Source organism: Alligator mississippiensis, chromosome 15 (genome assembly GCF_030867095.1).
Source record: "Alligator mississippiensis isolate rAllMis1 chromosome 15, rAllMis1, whole genome shotgun sequence".
In the NCBI taxonomy this organism is placed as follows: Eukaryota; Metazoa; Chordata; order Crocodylia; family Alligatoridae; genus Alligator; species Alligator mississippiensis.
In genome coordinates this window covers 5,397,347-5,410,256 of record NC_081838.1, presented here as the reverse complement: position 1 = coordinate 5,410,256, position 12,910 = coordinate 5,397,347, and the positions used below count along the sequence as shown (strand labels likewise).

General features: G+C 71.0%; 2 protein-coding genes across 2 annotated transcripts; both read right to left on the bottom strand.

Moving 5' to 3' along the window:
• Window positions 1-2,150: 2,150 nt before the first annotated feature.
• On the bottom strand, window positions 2,151-7,037 carry CD248 (CD248 molecule). Its single transcript, XM_019499947.2, has one exon. The coding sequence runs from the start codon at window positions 6,353-6,355 to the stop codon at window positions 3,065-3,067; it is 3,291 nt and encodes a 1,096-aa protein (XP_019355492.2). The 5' UTR covers window positions 6,356-7,037; the 3' UTR covers window positions 2,151-3,064.
• Window positions 7,038-7,941: 904 nt separating this feature from the next.
• On the bottom strand, window positions 7,942-12,660 carry FOSL1 (FOS like 1, AP-1 transcription factor subunit). Its single transcript, XM_059719039.1, has 4 exons — window positions 12,613-12,660; window positions 10,538-10,999; window positions 10,050-10,157; window positions 7,942-9,427 (listed from the first exon to the last, which is right to left on the bottom strand). Exons 1-4 carry the CDS (start codon window positions 12,658-12,660, stop codon window positions 8,978-8,980), a joined length of 1,068 nt encoding a protein of 355 aa, XP_059575022.1. The 3' UTR covers window positions 7,942-8,977.
• Window positions 12,661-12,910: the final 250 nt, after the last annotated feature.

Genomic DNA, 12,910 nt, shown 5'->3' with positions numbered 1-12,910 from the left:
GGCCGGGCCGGACTGGACTGAGCTCATCCATGACTCACCTTCCCGGGGGCCCGCGGCACCGCCCGCCCGGCCGGGAGGGAACCCAGGCGTCCGGGCCCGCCCCTGCCCTGACCCTTGGCCCGGGCTCCTCCCGCAGCAAGAGGGAACCCAGGCGTCCCGGCTTGGAGCGCGCGCCCGCCCGCCCGCCGAGCTCACTGCGGGGGAACGCAGGCGTCCGGCTCTTGCCCCCTTCGTGTCTGTGCTGCGCACGGGTGGGAGTCTGCGTGTCCCGGACGCCTGGGTTCCGAGCCCCGTGCCCCGGATCTTTGCAGCCTGCCCCCCGTGCTTGGGCCCCGAGGCCTGGGGGCAGCTGGGCAGAGGGAGCGTGGTCCTGGGCAGAGACCCCAGACCAGCTGGGGAGGCCGGATCTCGCCCCCCCCCCCCCCGCGACCGGGGACCCGCAAGAGCCACCCCCCCCCACATGCCCACACACACACACACACACACACACACACACACACACACACACACACCCGACCCGCTCCTGTCCAGGCCACACTCGCCCCCAGTCCAACCCCTGAGGGCCAGGGGCACCTCCATGCGGGGTTGAGAGCCTCCAGCTCTGTGGGGGGGCTGGGAGTGCCCTTCTCTCGTGACATGCAGCCCCCTGAGCTCCTCAGACCCCCTGGGTGCCCCTCACTCCCGACCCGCAGCCCCTGCCCCCCTCTGCTGGGGGTCCCTGTTTGTTTTGGCTGCCGCTGCAGACCCGGCGGCCCCCCGCCCCACTTCCTGCCCCCTCCCCCGCAGTCCGAGAGCGAGCTCAGCTTACAGAGCCGGGGCTGCGGGTCAGGAGCGAGGGGCACCGGCGCTTCATATGCACACAGCCATGTGCACACACAGGGGCATACAAACACACACACACACACATCATCAGACGCATGCCCACAGCCAGGGTCTAAGGGGCGCGCGTGCACACACACATTGCATATGGCCCAGATTGGACAGCGCACACTCACGCTCAGTGCTCAAAGACACATGCAGGCCCTGTGTATACACTTACACATGCCCTGCACGCAGAACTGGAACCCAGGCGGAACCAGACATGCAGCATGCACACAGACACACACACGTGCACATTGAACAGAGGCATTCAGGGCACACACACGGAACCCAGGCATCTGTGAAACGTGCATTCACACACGCACGCACACAAACGCACCCGTGCACACGCACACAGAACCCAAGGTCCAGGACACACACACGCAGCTGTTGCCTGGTGCGTTCCTTGCACTCCCGTGACCCAGCCCCAGGAACAAACAAGGCGTGCGAGTGTGTGTGTGTGTGTGTGCGCGCGCCTGTGTGTGATCACGTGTTTCCACCAGGCCTGCCAGGCTGCCTGCCTGGGGCTCCCTGCACATGGGTGTGAGCCCCCACCCCCTCCCAGCCCTGGAGAGGACCCAGGAGTCCGGGCTCCCCCGACCCCTCCGCCCACTACCCCCCAGGCCCCATGGCCCCCCGGCCTCCGGGCCCCCCGGCCCCTGCTCTCCCCCACAGCCGCCCCGTTCCCAGAACTAGAGTGAACCCAGGCGTCCAGGCGGGCTCCCCCCGCCCCAGCTGTTTGCATCAGCCCGCGTCTGTTTCCAGTTTGAGCTAATGCGGGACTGAGCCAGAGACGCCCCCCTCCCCTCGGGGGCACCTTAACCCCTGCGGGTCGGGAGTGGGGGGCATGGGGGGGCAAGGGCACTGCGGATTAGGAGTGAGGGGCACAGGCAGGGCGAGGCGGGGCAGGGGCTGCAGGTCGGGAGTGGGGGGCAAGGGGAGGGGGGCTGGACAGGGGATGCAGATCGGGAGTGAGGGGCACCAGCAGCTCCAGGGGGGTCCGCGGTTGGGGGGGGGTGGTCACCGCAGGGGGTTTCCAGGCCCCGGGATCTTTAATTACCTCCTAATTACAGAGCTGGAGACAAACAACCCAGCCCAGCACTGGCTCTCACCCCGGCCCCACGGAGCGGGAGGGAACCCGGGCGGCCGGGCCCCCCACCCTGTCCCAGAGCCCGGGCGGGCGGGCCTCCCAGCCCTACCTCACCGGCCCCCACCCCCCTCCCAGGGGCCGGGGTGGAACCCAAGGTCAGGAGGGGGCAGGGGGCAGCCCCCCCAAGAAACACTGGGGCTCGTGCGTGAAGGTCCCTTTATTACACAGACGCCCCCCAGCGCCTGGACGAGTCCATGCTGCCCCGGGGGGGGTCCATTCACATGGGGGGGGGCTTCATCCCCTCCCCGGGAGAGTCCATTCCAATCCGGAGCGGGGTGCTCACTTCTACTGTGGGAGACCCCCTGGGACGAGTCCATTCTGTCCAACGGGGGGGAGGGGGGGTCGATTCACTTCGTGGGGGGGCTCACCTCCCCTAGGAGACTCCATTCTGCCCGGGGGTGGGGGTGGGGGGCAATCACTCGCTTGGGACACTCCATTCACCCCAGCGAGGGGGCTCTTACCCCCTGGGAGAGTCCATTCTGCCCCATCGCGGGGGCATTCACCCCTAGGAGAGTCCATTCTGCCCGGGGGGGAAGCTTTCGCTCCCACGGGAGAGTCCATTCACTGCAGGGAGAGTCCATTTTGCCCCGGGGGGTGTTCACCCCTGGGGGGGCTTTGACCATCCTGGAAGAGGCCATTCATGCGGGGGGGGGGGTCCGTCCAGCCTGCCAGAGTCCATTTACCCCCGCCGCACCCCCCCGGGGGGGGTCCTTGCTCTTTCTGCAGCAGCTCTGTGGGACGGGGTCGTGTCCGTGTCCCTGCGTGGGTCCCATGGGGGGGCGCTCTGGGCCCCTTTCTGCCACCCCGTAGCCCCCCATTCACCCGGGGGGTGGGCAGACACGGCTGGGAGCTCAAGGGGGAGCCCGGGGGAGATCAGGGGGTCCCAGCCAGATGTGGCGGGGGGCTCCAGGGGGGACCCAGCCGGGCGGGGAGCTCAGGTGGGGTGTAGTTGCGTGGGAGCCCGGGAGGTCCCAGCCAGGCTGGGGGGTCAAAGGTGGGTGGGGAGATCGGAGGGTCCCAGCCTGGGGGGTCGGGGCGGCCGGGGCTCCAGGTGGCTCAGAGGCTGGTGGCGGGGGCAGGGGGGCGGGGGGAGCCCTTGGGGCCGGCGCCCCAGCGGGAGCAGAGGGGAGAGCGGGGGCGCGGGCCGGGCCCGGGGGGGCAGCGGGTGCAGAGTACCAGCCCCAGCGCCACCATCAGCACCAGGAAGACGGCGAGGGGCAGCAGCAGCGCCAGCAGCACCCAGCGCCGCCCGCCCGGCCCCGATCCCGATCCCGATCCCGGTCCCTCCTCGGCCAGCCGCGGGGGGGCGCCCTCGGGGTCCGCCGGCGACGGGCTGCGGGGATCCTCCGCGTCCGGGGCCGTGGGGCGGGGGGACGGAGGGAGCGCGGGGGCGCTGGTGGGGGGTACCCGGCGGGCCCGGACAGTGGCGGGGTGGCTGGCGGGAACCCAGGCGTCCCGGGCTCTGGGGGGGCTGGAAGGGGAAACCCAGGCGTCCCGGGCTCTGGCCGGGGGCCTGGAAGTGGGAACCCAGGGGTCCCGGGTCCTAGGGGGAGTGGTGGGGCTGGAAGGGGGAATGGAGGCACCCCCGGCTCTGGAGTGGCCAGAAAAGGGGACCCGGGTGTCCTGGGCTCTGGGGGGCCTGGAAGGGGAAGCTCTGGAGGAGGTGGGGGGGCTGGACGAGGGGACCCAGGCATCTCGGGCCCTAGATGGAGGGTTTCTGTGGGGGGTGGGGGGGCTGGAAGAGGGGACCCAGGCATCCCGGGCTTGGTGGGAGGTGGAGGAGACCAGGGGTGCCCTGACTCTGGCAGGGCGGGTGGGGAGAACCCAGGTGTCCTGGGCTCCGCGGGGGGTGGGGGGGACCCCGGCACCCCTGGCTCTGTGGGGGGTGGGGGCTCTGGTCAGGGGAACCCAGGCATCCTGGCCCTCAGGGGGGCTGTGGGGGAGTGGGGGGCCCCTGGCTCTGGGGGGACGGGTGGGGAGAACCCAGGTGTCCCTGGCCCTGTGTGGGGGGTCAGGGAGTGAGGGGGTCTGGATTCTGGGCCTGGGGGTGAGGGGGACCCAGGTGTCCTCAACGCCCTGGGGGTCTGAAGACCTGATCACTGGAACCCAGGTGTCCTGAGAGGGGTGGGACTGGGCAGGGAGAACCCAGGCATCCCTGGTTCTGTGGGATGTGGGGGGCCTGGTGAGGGGAAGCCAGGCCCCCCCGACCCCGTGTGGGGTGGGGGGCTGGGCAGGGAGAACCCAGGTGTCCCTGGCTCTGTGGGCAGGGTTGGGGAGTAGCGGGGACTGGGCTTGGGGGGAGTCACTGGGGAAAACCCAGGAGTCCTCGGCTCCGTGGGCCTGGTGGGGGGGAACCCAGGAGTCCTCAGCTCCATGGGGCTCGACAGGGAGAACCCAGGCACCCTCAGCTCCGTGGGGCCGGCTGGGGGGAACCCAGGTGTCCTCTGCTCTCTGGGGCCGGCCGGGGGGAACCCAGATATCCTCAGCAAGGTGTGGCTGGCCGGGGGGAACCCAAGCATGCTCAACTCCATGGGGAACCCAGGTGTCCCCAGTACCATGGGGGTAAGGAGACCTGAGCAGGGGAACCCAGGCAGCTGCGGGTGGGGTGGGAGGTGCTCGGGGGGCTCTAGCTGTGCCAGGCCGGGCCTGGGGTGTCCCACCGGGGGTCCAGCTGTAGGCCAGGTCTTCCTCCTCCTCCTCCTCCTCCTCCTCTTCCTCCTCTTCTGGGGGCCGGGGCCAGGCGAAGGGAGGCCCTGGGGCAGCACCAAGTGGGGCACAGCTAACACCATCGGCCTGCAGCTCATAGCCTTCAGCGCAGAAGCACTCGAAGCCACCCTCGTAGTTGACACACATCTGGTGGCAGACGCCGGGCAACTCACACTCGTCCACATCGCCGCAGCCCCCTGCCCCATCGCCAGCGTAGCCCAGACGGCAGCGGCACCGGTACCCGCCTGGTGCATTCTCACACAGCTGCTCACATGGGGCCCCGCCTGCCTCAGCACACTCATCCACGTCCTCACACGAGTGCCCATCACGTGCCAGACGGTGCCCAGCAGGGCATAGGCAGCGGTAACCAGTGCCCTCAGATGCACAGGCATACTCGCAGGGGTGCTCACGGCAGGGTGGTGCTGGCCCACAGGACCGCCCGTCTGCCAGCAGGGCCCTGCCGCTGTGGCAGGCGCAGGTGTGGCTGGGCCCCGTGTCCATGCACAGCTCCTGGCAGCCGCCATTATCACCCTCGCACCAGCCCTCGTGTGATGCTGCTTCCTCCTCGCACGGGGGCCCTGGTGGACTCCAGCCCACAGTGCCGTCCTCGCGGTAGCGGCACAGGGCCGAGGCGGGCGTGCTGGCCCCACAGCTCATGGCTGCCACCGTACCAAAGGGCACATGGCTGAGCGGGCCCGGCACGGTGCCGAAGGGCGTGGCGTAGCTGGCGGCGCCCAGGCTGGGGCAGGCGCGAGTGTGGGCAAAGCGGCACACGTAGCCATCAGCGGGTGCCGTGCAGGCTCCGTCCAGCCAGGCCGGTGGCTGGTGGGCACCAGCGATGTGGCTCAGGGCCACGCAGCGCGCCAGGCTGCAGCTGGCTGGCGCCTCCTCCCGGGCCCAGTTGGTGTAGGCCGTGTCCTGCTCTCCTGTGGTCCAGGTGTATCCGCGCAGCGGGCGCCGGGGCTGGCACTGCCGGGGCTGGCGCTGGAGCCCAATCCAGTAGCGCCGGGGTCCCGGCGATGGGCGCGGTGCCTCATCTAGCAGCTGGGCCACATCGGCCGCCTCTTCAGGGTGTTTGAGGGTGGCCAGGTCCCCGCCACGGTCCCGACAGCTGCGCCAGGCCTCCAGGAAGGGCCGGGGCTGGGGAAACAGGGCCACACAGCCCCCAGGGCTGCAGCGGGCAGCTGAAGGCTGGGCCGGCACCAGGCCTGGCAGGGGCAGGCACAAGACGAAGAGGAGAAGGAGGCGCATGGCGGAGGGGCCCCGGCACTCACTCTGAGCTCCCCTCGGCCGAGGCCGCCCGGCTACAGTCGGGGCAGGGAGGGAGGGACGGGGAGGGGGGGCGGGGAGCTGGGCCCAGCCTCCTTGGACAGGGGGAGGGGGGGTGGAGGCAGGCAGGGATGCGGGGGATGGGGGAGCTGGCTGGGCTGGGAGAAGAAGGGGTGGGGGGGACCCGTGAGTCTGGGCTGATGGAACCCCCCCGTCACCTCCCAAAGCAGGGAGGGAACCCAGGCATCCAGGGTCCCAGCCCCCCAACTCCCTTCCCACGGTGGGGAGAAAACCCAGGCCTCCAGGCGCCCCTGCTCTAAGCTCCACCCCCCACCCCTCTTCTCTTCCCAAAGCAGGGAGGGACCCAGGCATCTGGGATCTCAGGGTCCCGCTGCTCTAAGTCCCTCACAGCCAGACCCTGCTCCCCTCCCAAAGCAGGGAGGGAACCCAGGCGTCCAGGCTCCTAGCTGTCACCCCCCTAGGTTCTCTTCTCCCTTGGGTGGGGGGGGGGACCCAGGCGTCCGGGGCTCTCTGCCCCCCTGCTCTCATCCCCCGGGCCCCTCCCAATGCTGGAGAGGACTCGGGGCCTCCACCCGCCAGCTGGGCTGGGCAGTGCCGGGGCCGGGGCCAGCCGCGGTGGGTGTGTCGTTGGCAGGCGCTGCCGGCTCACATGCCGCGGGCCCGGCCCGGCCCGGCCCCGGGGACCGGGAGGGTCCTGCACACGCACACGGGACCCGGGCGTCCGGGACACACAGACAGACACACACATACAAAGGACCCAGGCACACACGCACACACACGACCCAGGCGTCCCGAGCACGGACACCCCCCCCCAGACATGCCCCCCACGTGCCTTCGCTGCCCCCTGCTGGACGATCGGCCCGGGCCCGTGTTCCCTCCCCACGCCCCGCCGCTGTCTGTGGGGCTGGGGGCGGGGGGAGAGGAGGGGGCTGCGGCCGGAAATACCCGGCATTCCTGGGCGTGGGAACCGGGCGGGGGGACAGGACAAGGGGCAGCCCCCGGGGGCCCGATCCGGGCTCTAGCTGGGAGGGGCCGACCCCTGCGCCCCCAGGAAGGGCTGGGGGGGGGGTCTAGGCGGGGGTGGCGCCACCTGGTGGCCCAGGAGGGGAACAGGGGGCGCGGAGCCCGGACGCCTGGGTTCTGCTCCCGGGGCCCTGGGCGCTGGGAGCAGGGGGGCTCCAGGACGCAGCCCGCACACGGGTGTCCCGCCGTCCCGACCCGCAGCTCCTTGTCCCCACCCCCGAGGTGTGACCCCCGCTCGCCCCTAGAGCTCCACCCCAGGCCCCTAGGTTCTGCCCCCATGGTGTAGCCCCGCCCCTAGTGCGATTGGCCCCGCCCCTGTGCCCCGCCCCGCCCCCTAGTGCTCTGGCCACGCCCCCAGCCGCCCATAACCTCTCATAACTCCCCATTGCCCCCACCTCCGACACGGCGTGGAGGTCAGCGCCCCATAACCCCCGCCCCCTAGTCCCCCCCCCACGGCAGTGGGGGTGGGGGAGGGCGGCGCCCCCAACCCGCTTCTTGGGTCCCTCCTCCCACTGCTGCTGAACCCAGCGAGGGTCCCAGGAGTCCGGGGCTCTTCTCACAGCACCCCCCGCCCCCTCCCATTCACTTTCTTGGGGCGGGGGCTGCCCGGACAACTGGGTTCCCTCCCGCTCGCGGAGGGGGCGGCGAGGGGACTTGGAGTCCCCGGGCTCATCCCCTCCCCCCGCCCCAGCCTGGTACAAGACGCCTCGGACGGCTGGGTTCGGCCCCTTGGTAGCCCCGCCTCCCCAAGAGTGAAGTCATTGCCAAGCCCTAGCCCCACCCTATCCGTCCTAGCCCCGCCCCCATGGAACCTAGTCCCTCCCACCAGGGTTTAATTCCGCCTTCAGGTGATGGATACCCGGTGCCCCGCACTCCCGACCCGCAGCCCCTGCCCTCAGGACACACAGGCTCGCTCCGTGCATTGAGTTCATTGCTCTGGGCACCGTCAATACAAAAATATGGTGTCACAATAAATAGGTGGAGGGGTCGACCCTGCCTCCTGCCCTGGGGGGGATCTAGGTAACAAGGGGCAGGAGGGGGAGGGGGCTCTGCAGCAGCGTGTTGGGGTCTAGAGCACCCAGCAGATCTAGCTCCCAAAGTGGGGAGGGGTCCGGGGCTGGAAGGGGGCCTTGGAGCATGGGGGGGTGGGGTGGTTTCTAGAGCACCTGGGTTCTAGGTCCCGGGGGGAGGGGTCCTCGGGAACAGGAGGGAGACGTGGAATGAGGAGTTCTAGAGCAGTGCAGAAAGCAGCCGCGGGTCCCAGCTTGGACGGGGGTCCTGGAGTCGGGTGGGTCAAGAACATGTGGGGGGCAGGGGGCAGAGGAGGAGCCTTGGCTCGGGGATCTAGAGCGGCACTCCCATGCTCCCGGGATCTAGAGCCGCGAAGACCACAGCAGCAGAGCCAGAGTCCTAGGCCTGCCCGTGGACAGCTCTAGACCAAGCGGGGGAGGGGGGGTGTCCTGAGGAGGGGCCTGGGGAAGTTTCTAGACTAGCCCAGCCAGGAGATGGGATTTGGAGCCAGCCCCACCACAGGACAGGGGCTGGAGAGGATTGGGGGGGGCGGGGGGGCTCTACAGCAGTCCAGAGCACTCGCCCCAGTGCCGCAGGACGGTGGCTCGAGATGAGCTGGGAGCTGGACCCAAGCCCGGGAATCACGTGCTGGGTTCTAGAGCAGCGGGGCCGGGCCTGGCCCTTTAAGACACTGCGTTCTAGGGGCCTGGGAACCGCCCAGCAGGTTCCGCGTCAGAGGGCGAGGCCAAGTGCGGAGTGGGCGGGGCTAGCTCCCAAGGGGACCTGCCCCAGGCCCAGAGGAGAGCGATCTCAGAGCGGAGTGGCCCCAGGGCCGGAGTGGGCGGAGATAACGCTACCCCGCCACTGGGCGGGGCCAGACCCGAGAGGTGTGGCTTCAGATGCAGTATGGGCGGGGCCAGGCCCGCACGGGGCGTGGCCTCAAAGGGCCAGGAGGGTGGGGGAGTTGAGGGAGCTCGAAGATTGGCCGCTGCTGCTGCTGCTCCCGCGGCGGTGGGCGGAGCTACAGGGCTCGGGGGCGGGGCCCACGGCTGGCTCCGCCTGCCCGGGGGCGGGGCCCGCGGCTGGCTCCACCTCCCCGGGGGCGGGGTAGCTGAAGATGAGGCTGGGCGTGAAGGGCGTCAGCGAGGGCGTGGCCATGAGCGTGGGCGTGTGCAGCGCTTCGGGCTCCAACGGGGCGGAGGGCGGGGCCAGCGGCGGGGGGCGGGGCCTCGACCCCGGGGCGGGCCGGGGGGCGGGGCCGAGCGGGGCGGGCGCGGTGCAGACGGGCCCGTGAGCTGCCAGCGCCAGCTCCAGTCGCTCCTTGTCCCGCCGCAGCTCCGCCACGGCCCGCGTCAGCGCCGCGCGCTCCGCTTCCAGCCGTGCCGTCTCCTGCGGGGGAGCACGTGTCAGCGCCGGCACCTCCGCCCGTCTCCGTCCCCCCCGCGGGCGCCTGGGGCCTGTCCCCGTCCCGGACACCTGGTGTCCTGTGTCCATCCGTTGCCCGGACGCCTGGATCCTGTGTCCACCCCCTGCCCCGGGCACCTGGGGCTTGTCCCCATCCCGGACACCTGGGGTCCTGTGTCGTCCGTTCCCCGGACGCCGGGGTCCCGTGTCCACGCCCCTAGTCCTATCCAAATCCCTGGGACGCCCCTGCCCATCTCGGTTCTCCCGCCTGGCTTCTCCCCCCAGACTCGCCCCGTGCCCCCGGCGGCGGCGGTAAGTGGAAGCTCCCGCAGACGCCGCCGGCGCTGTCTTTTTGTACGGGGTGCACCGCCACGCTCGCGGTGCCCCCTGCTGGGTTTCCTCTGCCCCGGGCTCCGGCCCTTCTGGCCACGTGGGTTAGATGCCCCCCCTCAACATCCCAGGACACCTGATTTCCCCCCACCCCCACCCAATCCCGGACGCCCGGGTGCCGTGCCCAGCACAGCCTCGGACACCGGGTGCGCCCCCAGCCCCAGGCCCGGACACCTGGGTTCTCTCCGTGCCCTCGAGTGGGGGGAGGCGGTCTCACCTGCTGCAGCGACTCTGTGAGCTCCTTGCGCCGGTTCCGGCACTTGGCGGCCGCCAACTTGTTCCTCTCCCGCCGCAGCCGGCGCCGCTCCTCGTCCTCGGGGTTCAGCTGGGGGGGGGGGCGGGGGTGAGTGCGGCCGGGGGGCTGCAGCGGGGCCCGCTGGAACAGGCCGCGGCCGGGGGGGGGAAGCCCCCTGGCCCAGGGCCCCATTCTCCCTGACTCACCCCCCCTGACTCAGCCCCGAGTCATTTCCTCCCCGAGCCCCCCCGGGCCGCGAACCCAGGCGTCCTGGCCCCAAGCCAACCTGGGTGACTCCTCTGGCAAAGCGGGGCGGGCGCCTGGGTTCCCTCCACCCCCCAAGCCCTGTCCCATGTCTCGCCCGGGACCCCCCAGCCTCAGAGTGGGGGAAACTGGGAATCCAGGCGTCCGGGCTCCCAGCCCCCCTTCCCCTCCCGGAGCTGGAGAGAACCCAGGCGTCCGGGACTCACCTGCTGGCTGGGCCGGCAGGGGGGGCCGGGCGCAGGGCCCCGGATGATGCCGGGGCGGGGGTAGGGGGGCAGGGAGGGGCCGGGCAGGCCGCAGGGAGCGCCCGCGGGCGGCGGCGGCAGCAGCAGCCGGGGCTGCACCAGCCACTGCAGGGCCTGGCTGGAGGTCACTGCGTCCACGCTGGGCACGAAGCCGGAGCCCCTCTGGCAGGGGGGGTACTTCTGCAGAGAGACGGGGGTCAGCGTTTGGAGAATCACGCCCTTCGCGGGTAGTACGGGTGCCCGGACACATGGATGCGGGCTGCGGGGCCGCCCCCAGCTACCAGAGAGCAGCAGCACCCAAAGGAAAATCCCTGCCCCCTCAGGCAGTATAGGGACTAGGACACGTGGATAGGAGGCTGTAGTCTCACCCCCAAGTGCCAGGGGACAGCACCCAGAGGGAAATCCCCGTGGGCAGTAAAGGGGCTAGGACACACGGATTCGGGCTGCCAGCCGCGGGGGTCTGTGTGTGGCGGGGTTGCGGGGCGACACACAACTAAAAGAATCCCCCTAGGCAGTACAGTGACTAGGACTCGTGGATAGGAGGCTGCAGACCCGCTCCCAGGTGCCAGCAGCAGCAGCCATGGGGACTCCCCCCCACCAGGGCAGTACTGTGTCCAGGATGCTGCCCAGGTGCCAGTGGGCATAATCCAGAGGGGAATCCCCATGGGCAGTAGAGCGGCTAGGACATATGTCTGCGGGCTGCCAGAAGCTAAAGAAGAATCCCCCCAGGCAGTACAGGGACTCATGGATAGGAGGCTGCATACCCAATCCCAAGGTGCCTGGGGGAAGCAGCAGGCATGGGGAATCCTCGCCTCCAGGGCAGTACAGGGTCCAGGACACATGGATGGGCGTAAGGAGCTGCGAGGGGGGCTCCACGACCCAGCGGGAAGGCGGGGGCAGGGCACCCGGACCCCTTCCCCCATCTGTGCCTCAGTTTACCTCCCTGCTCCCCAGAAGCAGGGCACGGGGCGAGTGCCACTGCCCTGGCAGAGCTGGAGGGAACCAGGCGGCCGGGTTCTGCCCCGTGCCCCGCCTGCCCCCGCTGCCCCACCCGGCGTGACTCAGGCCCCTGGCACTCGGGGCCCCGCCCTGACCCACTTCCCAGGCCAGGCCCCGCCCCCTGCATTCAGGCCCCGCCTCCTGCCGGGGAGGCCACGAAACTGCAGCGTCATGGCCCCCTCACCTGCCCGCGGGGCGGGCGCTGGAGCCCGGACGCGGCTTCTTTCCCTGGACTAGGATGGCTACGGGGGCACCCGAACGCCGGGGGTCTGTGCAGCCCGGGGAGGGGGCCGGGCGCCTGGGCTCTCGGGCTGGGGAGCCGGGTGGCACCCGGACGCCTGAGTCCCTGCCAGGGCAAGAGGAAGCCTGGGGGGCCGTGACTCAGCGCCGTGACTCAGCACCACCGGTCCGGGGATCCGAGGGGGATCCCCTAGCTCCTGCCCGCCCCGGCACGCAGGGCAGAGAACCCGGGCGTCCGAGGTCGCCCCCAGTCCCCCCAGAGCTGTGCTGGAGCCCGGGGTCCCGGGTTCAGCTCCACCGGGAGCCCAGGCGTCCGGGCTCTCATCACCGTCCCCAGTCCCGCCGCAGACTCAGGAGATAACGCGGGAGTCCCGTCCCCCCCCATCCTCGCAGGTCCTCCCGCGGCCCCTGCCGGCCGCTCCCGGCGCTGCAGCGCTGTGTCCATAGCCCTGTACTGCAGCCCTGGGAGAGTCCCCAGCGGACCCCTCTTCTGAATCCTGCGGGCCCCGCTCCCCTTTCGGAGCTGGGGGGAAGCCTGGCGTCCGGCTCCCAGCACCCTCTGGGCTCACTCCCCTCAGAGCTAGAGGGGACCCAGGAGTCTGGGCTTTCTCAAGTCCCCTTGCTCTCGATCCCCAGGCACCGTCCCCGAGCGGGGGGGACCCAGGCGTCCCGGCTCTCAGCCCGCGCCCCAGAGCTAGAGGGAACCCAGGTGTCCCGCTCTCACACCCCAGGCCCCTTCCCTGCAGGAGCTGGAGAGGACCCAGGCGTGTGGCTCCCGGCCCCGCTTTCCCCGGTACCTGGTGGAGGCCGGGGGGCCCCGATCCCGGCGCCGGGGCCCGGTCCATGCCGCTGCGCTCTGTGCCACTCGCGCGGCCCGCCCTTTTTTATGAATGGGAACTCCGCGGCCACGTCACTGCCCTGCCCCGCCCCGCTCGGCGGGGATTCCCCCCGTCCTGCCTCGGGGACTCCTAGTAAGGCCACCCCCCGCCCGCACCTGTCGGCCTCACCTCTACCCCAGCCCTGTGCCGTGTGCCCGCCCCAGCCCAGGGAGCCCGGGGCGTGGCCGCGTGTGACGTAGATGTCCCTATATGGTCG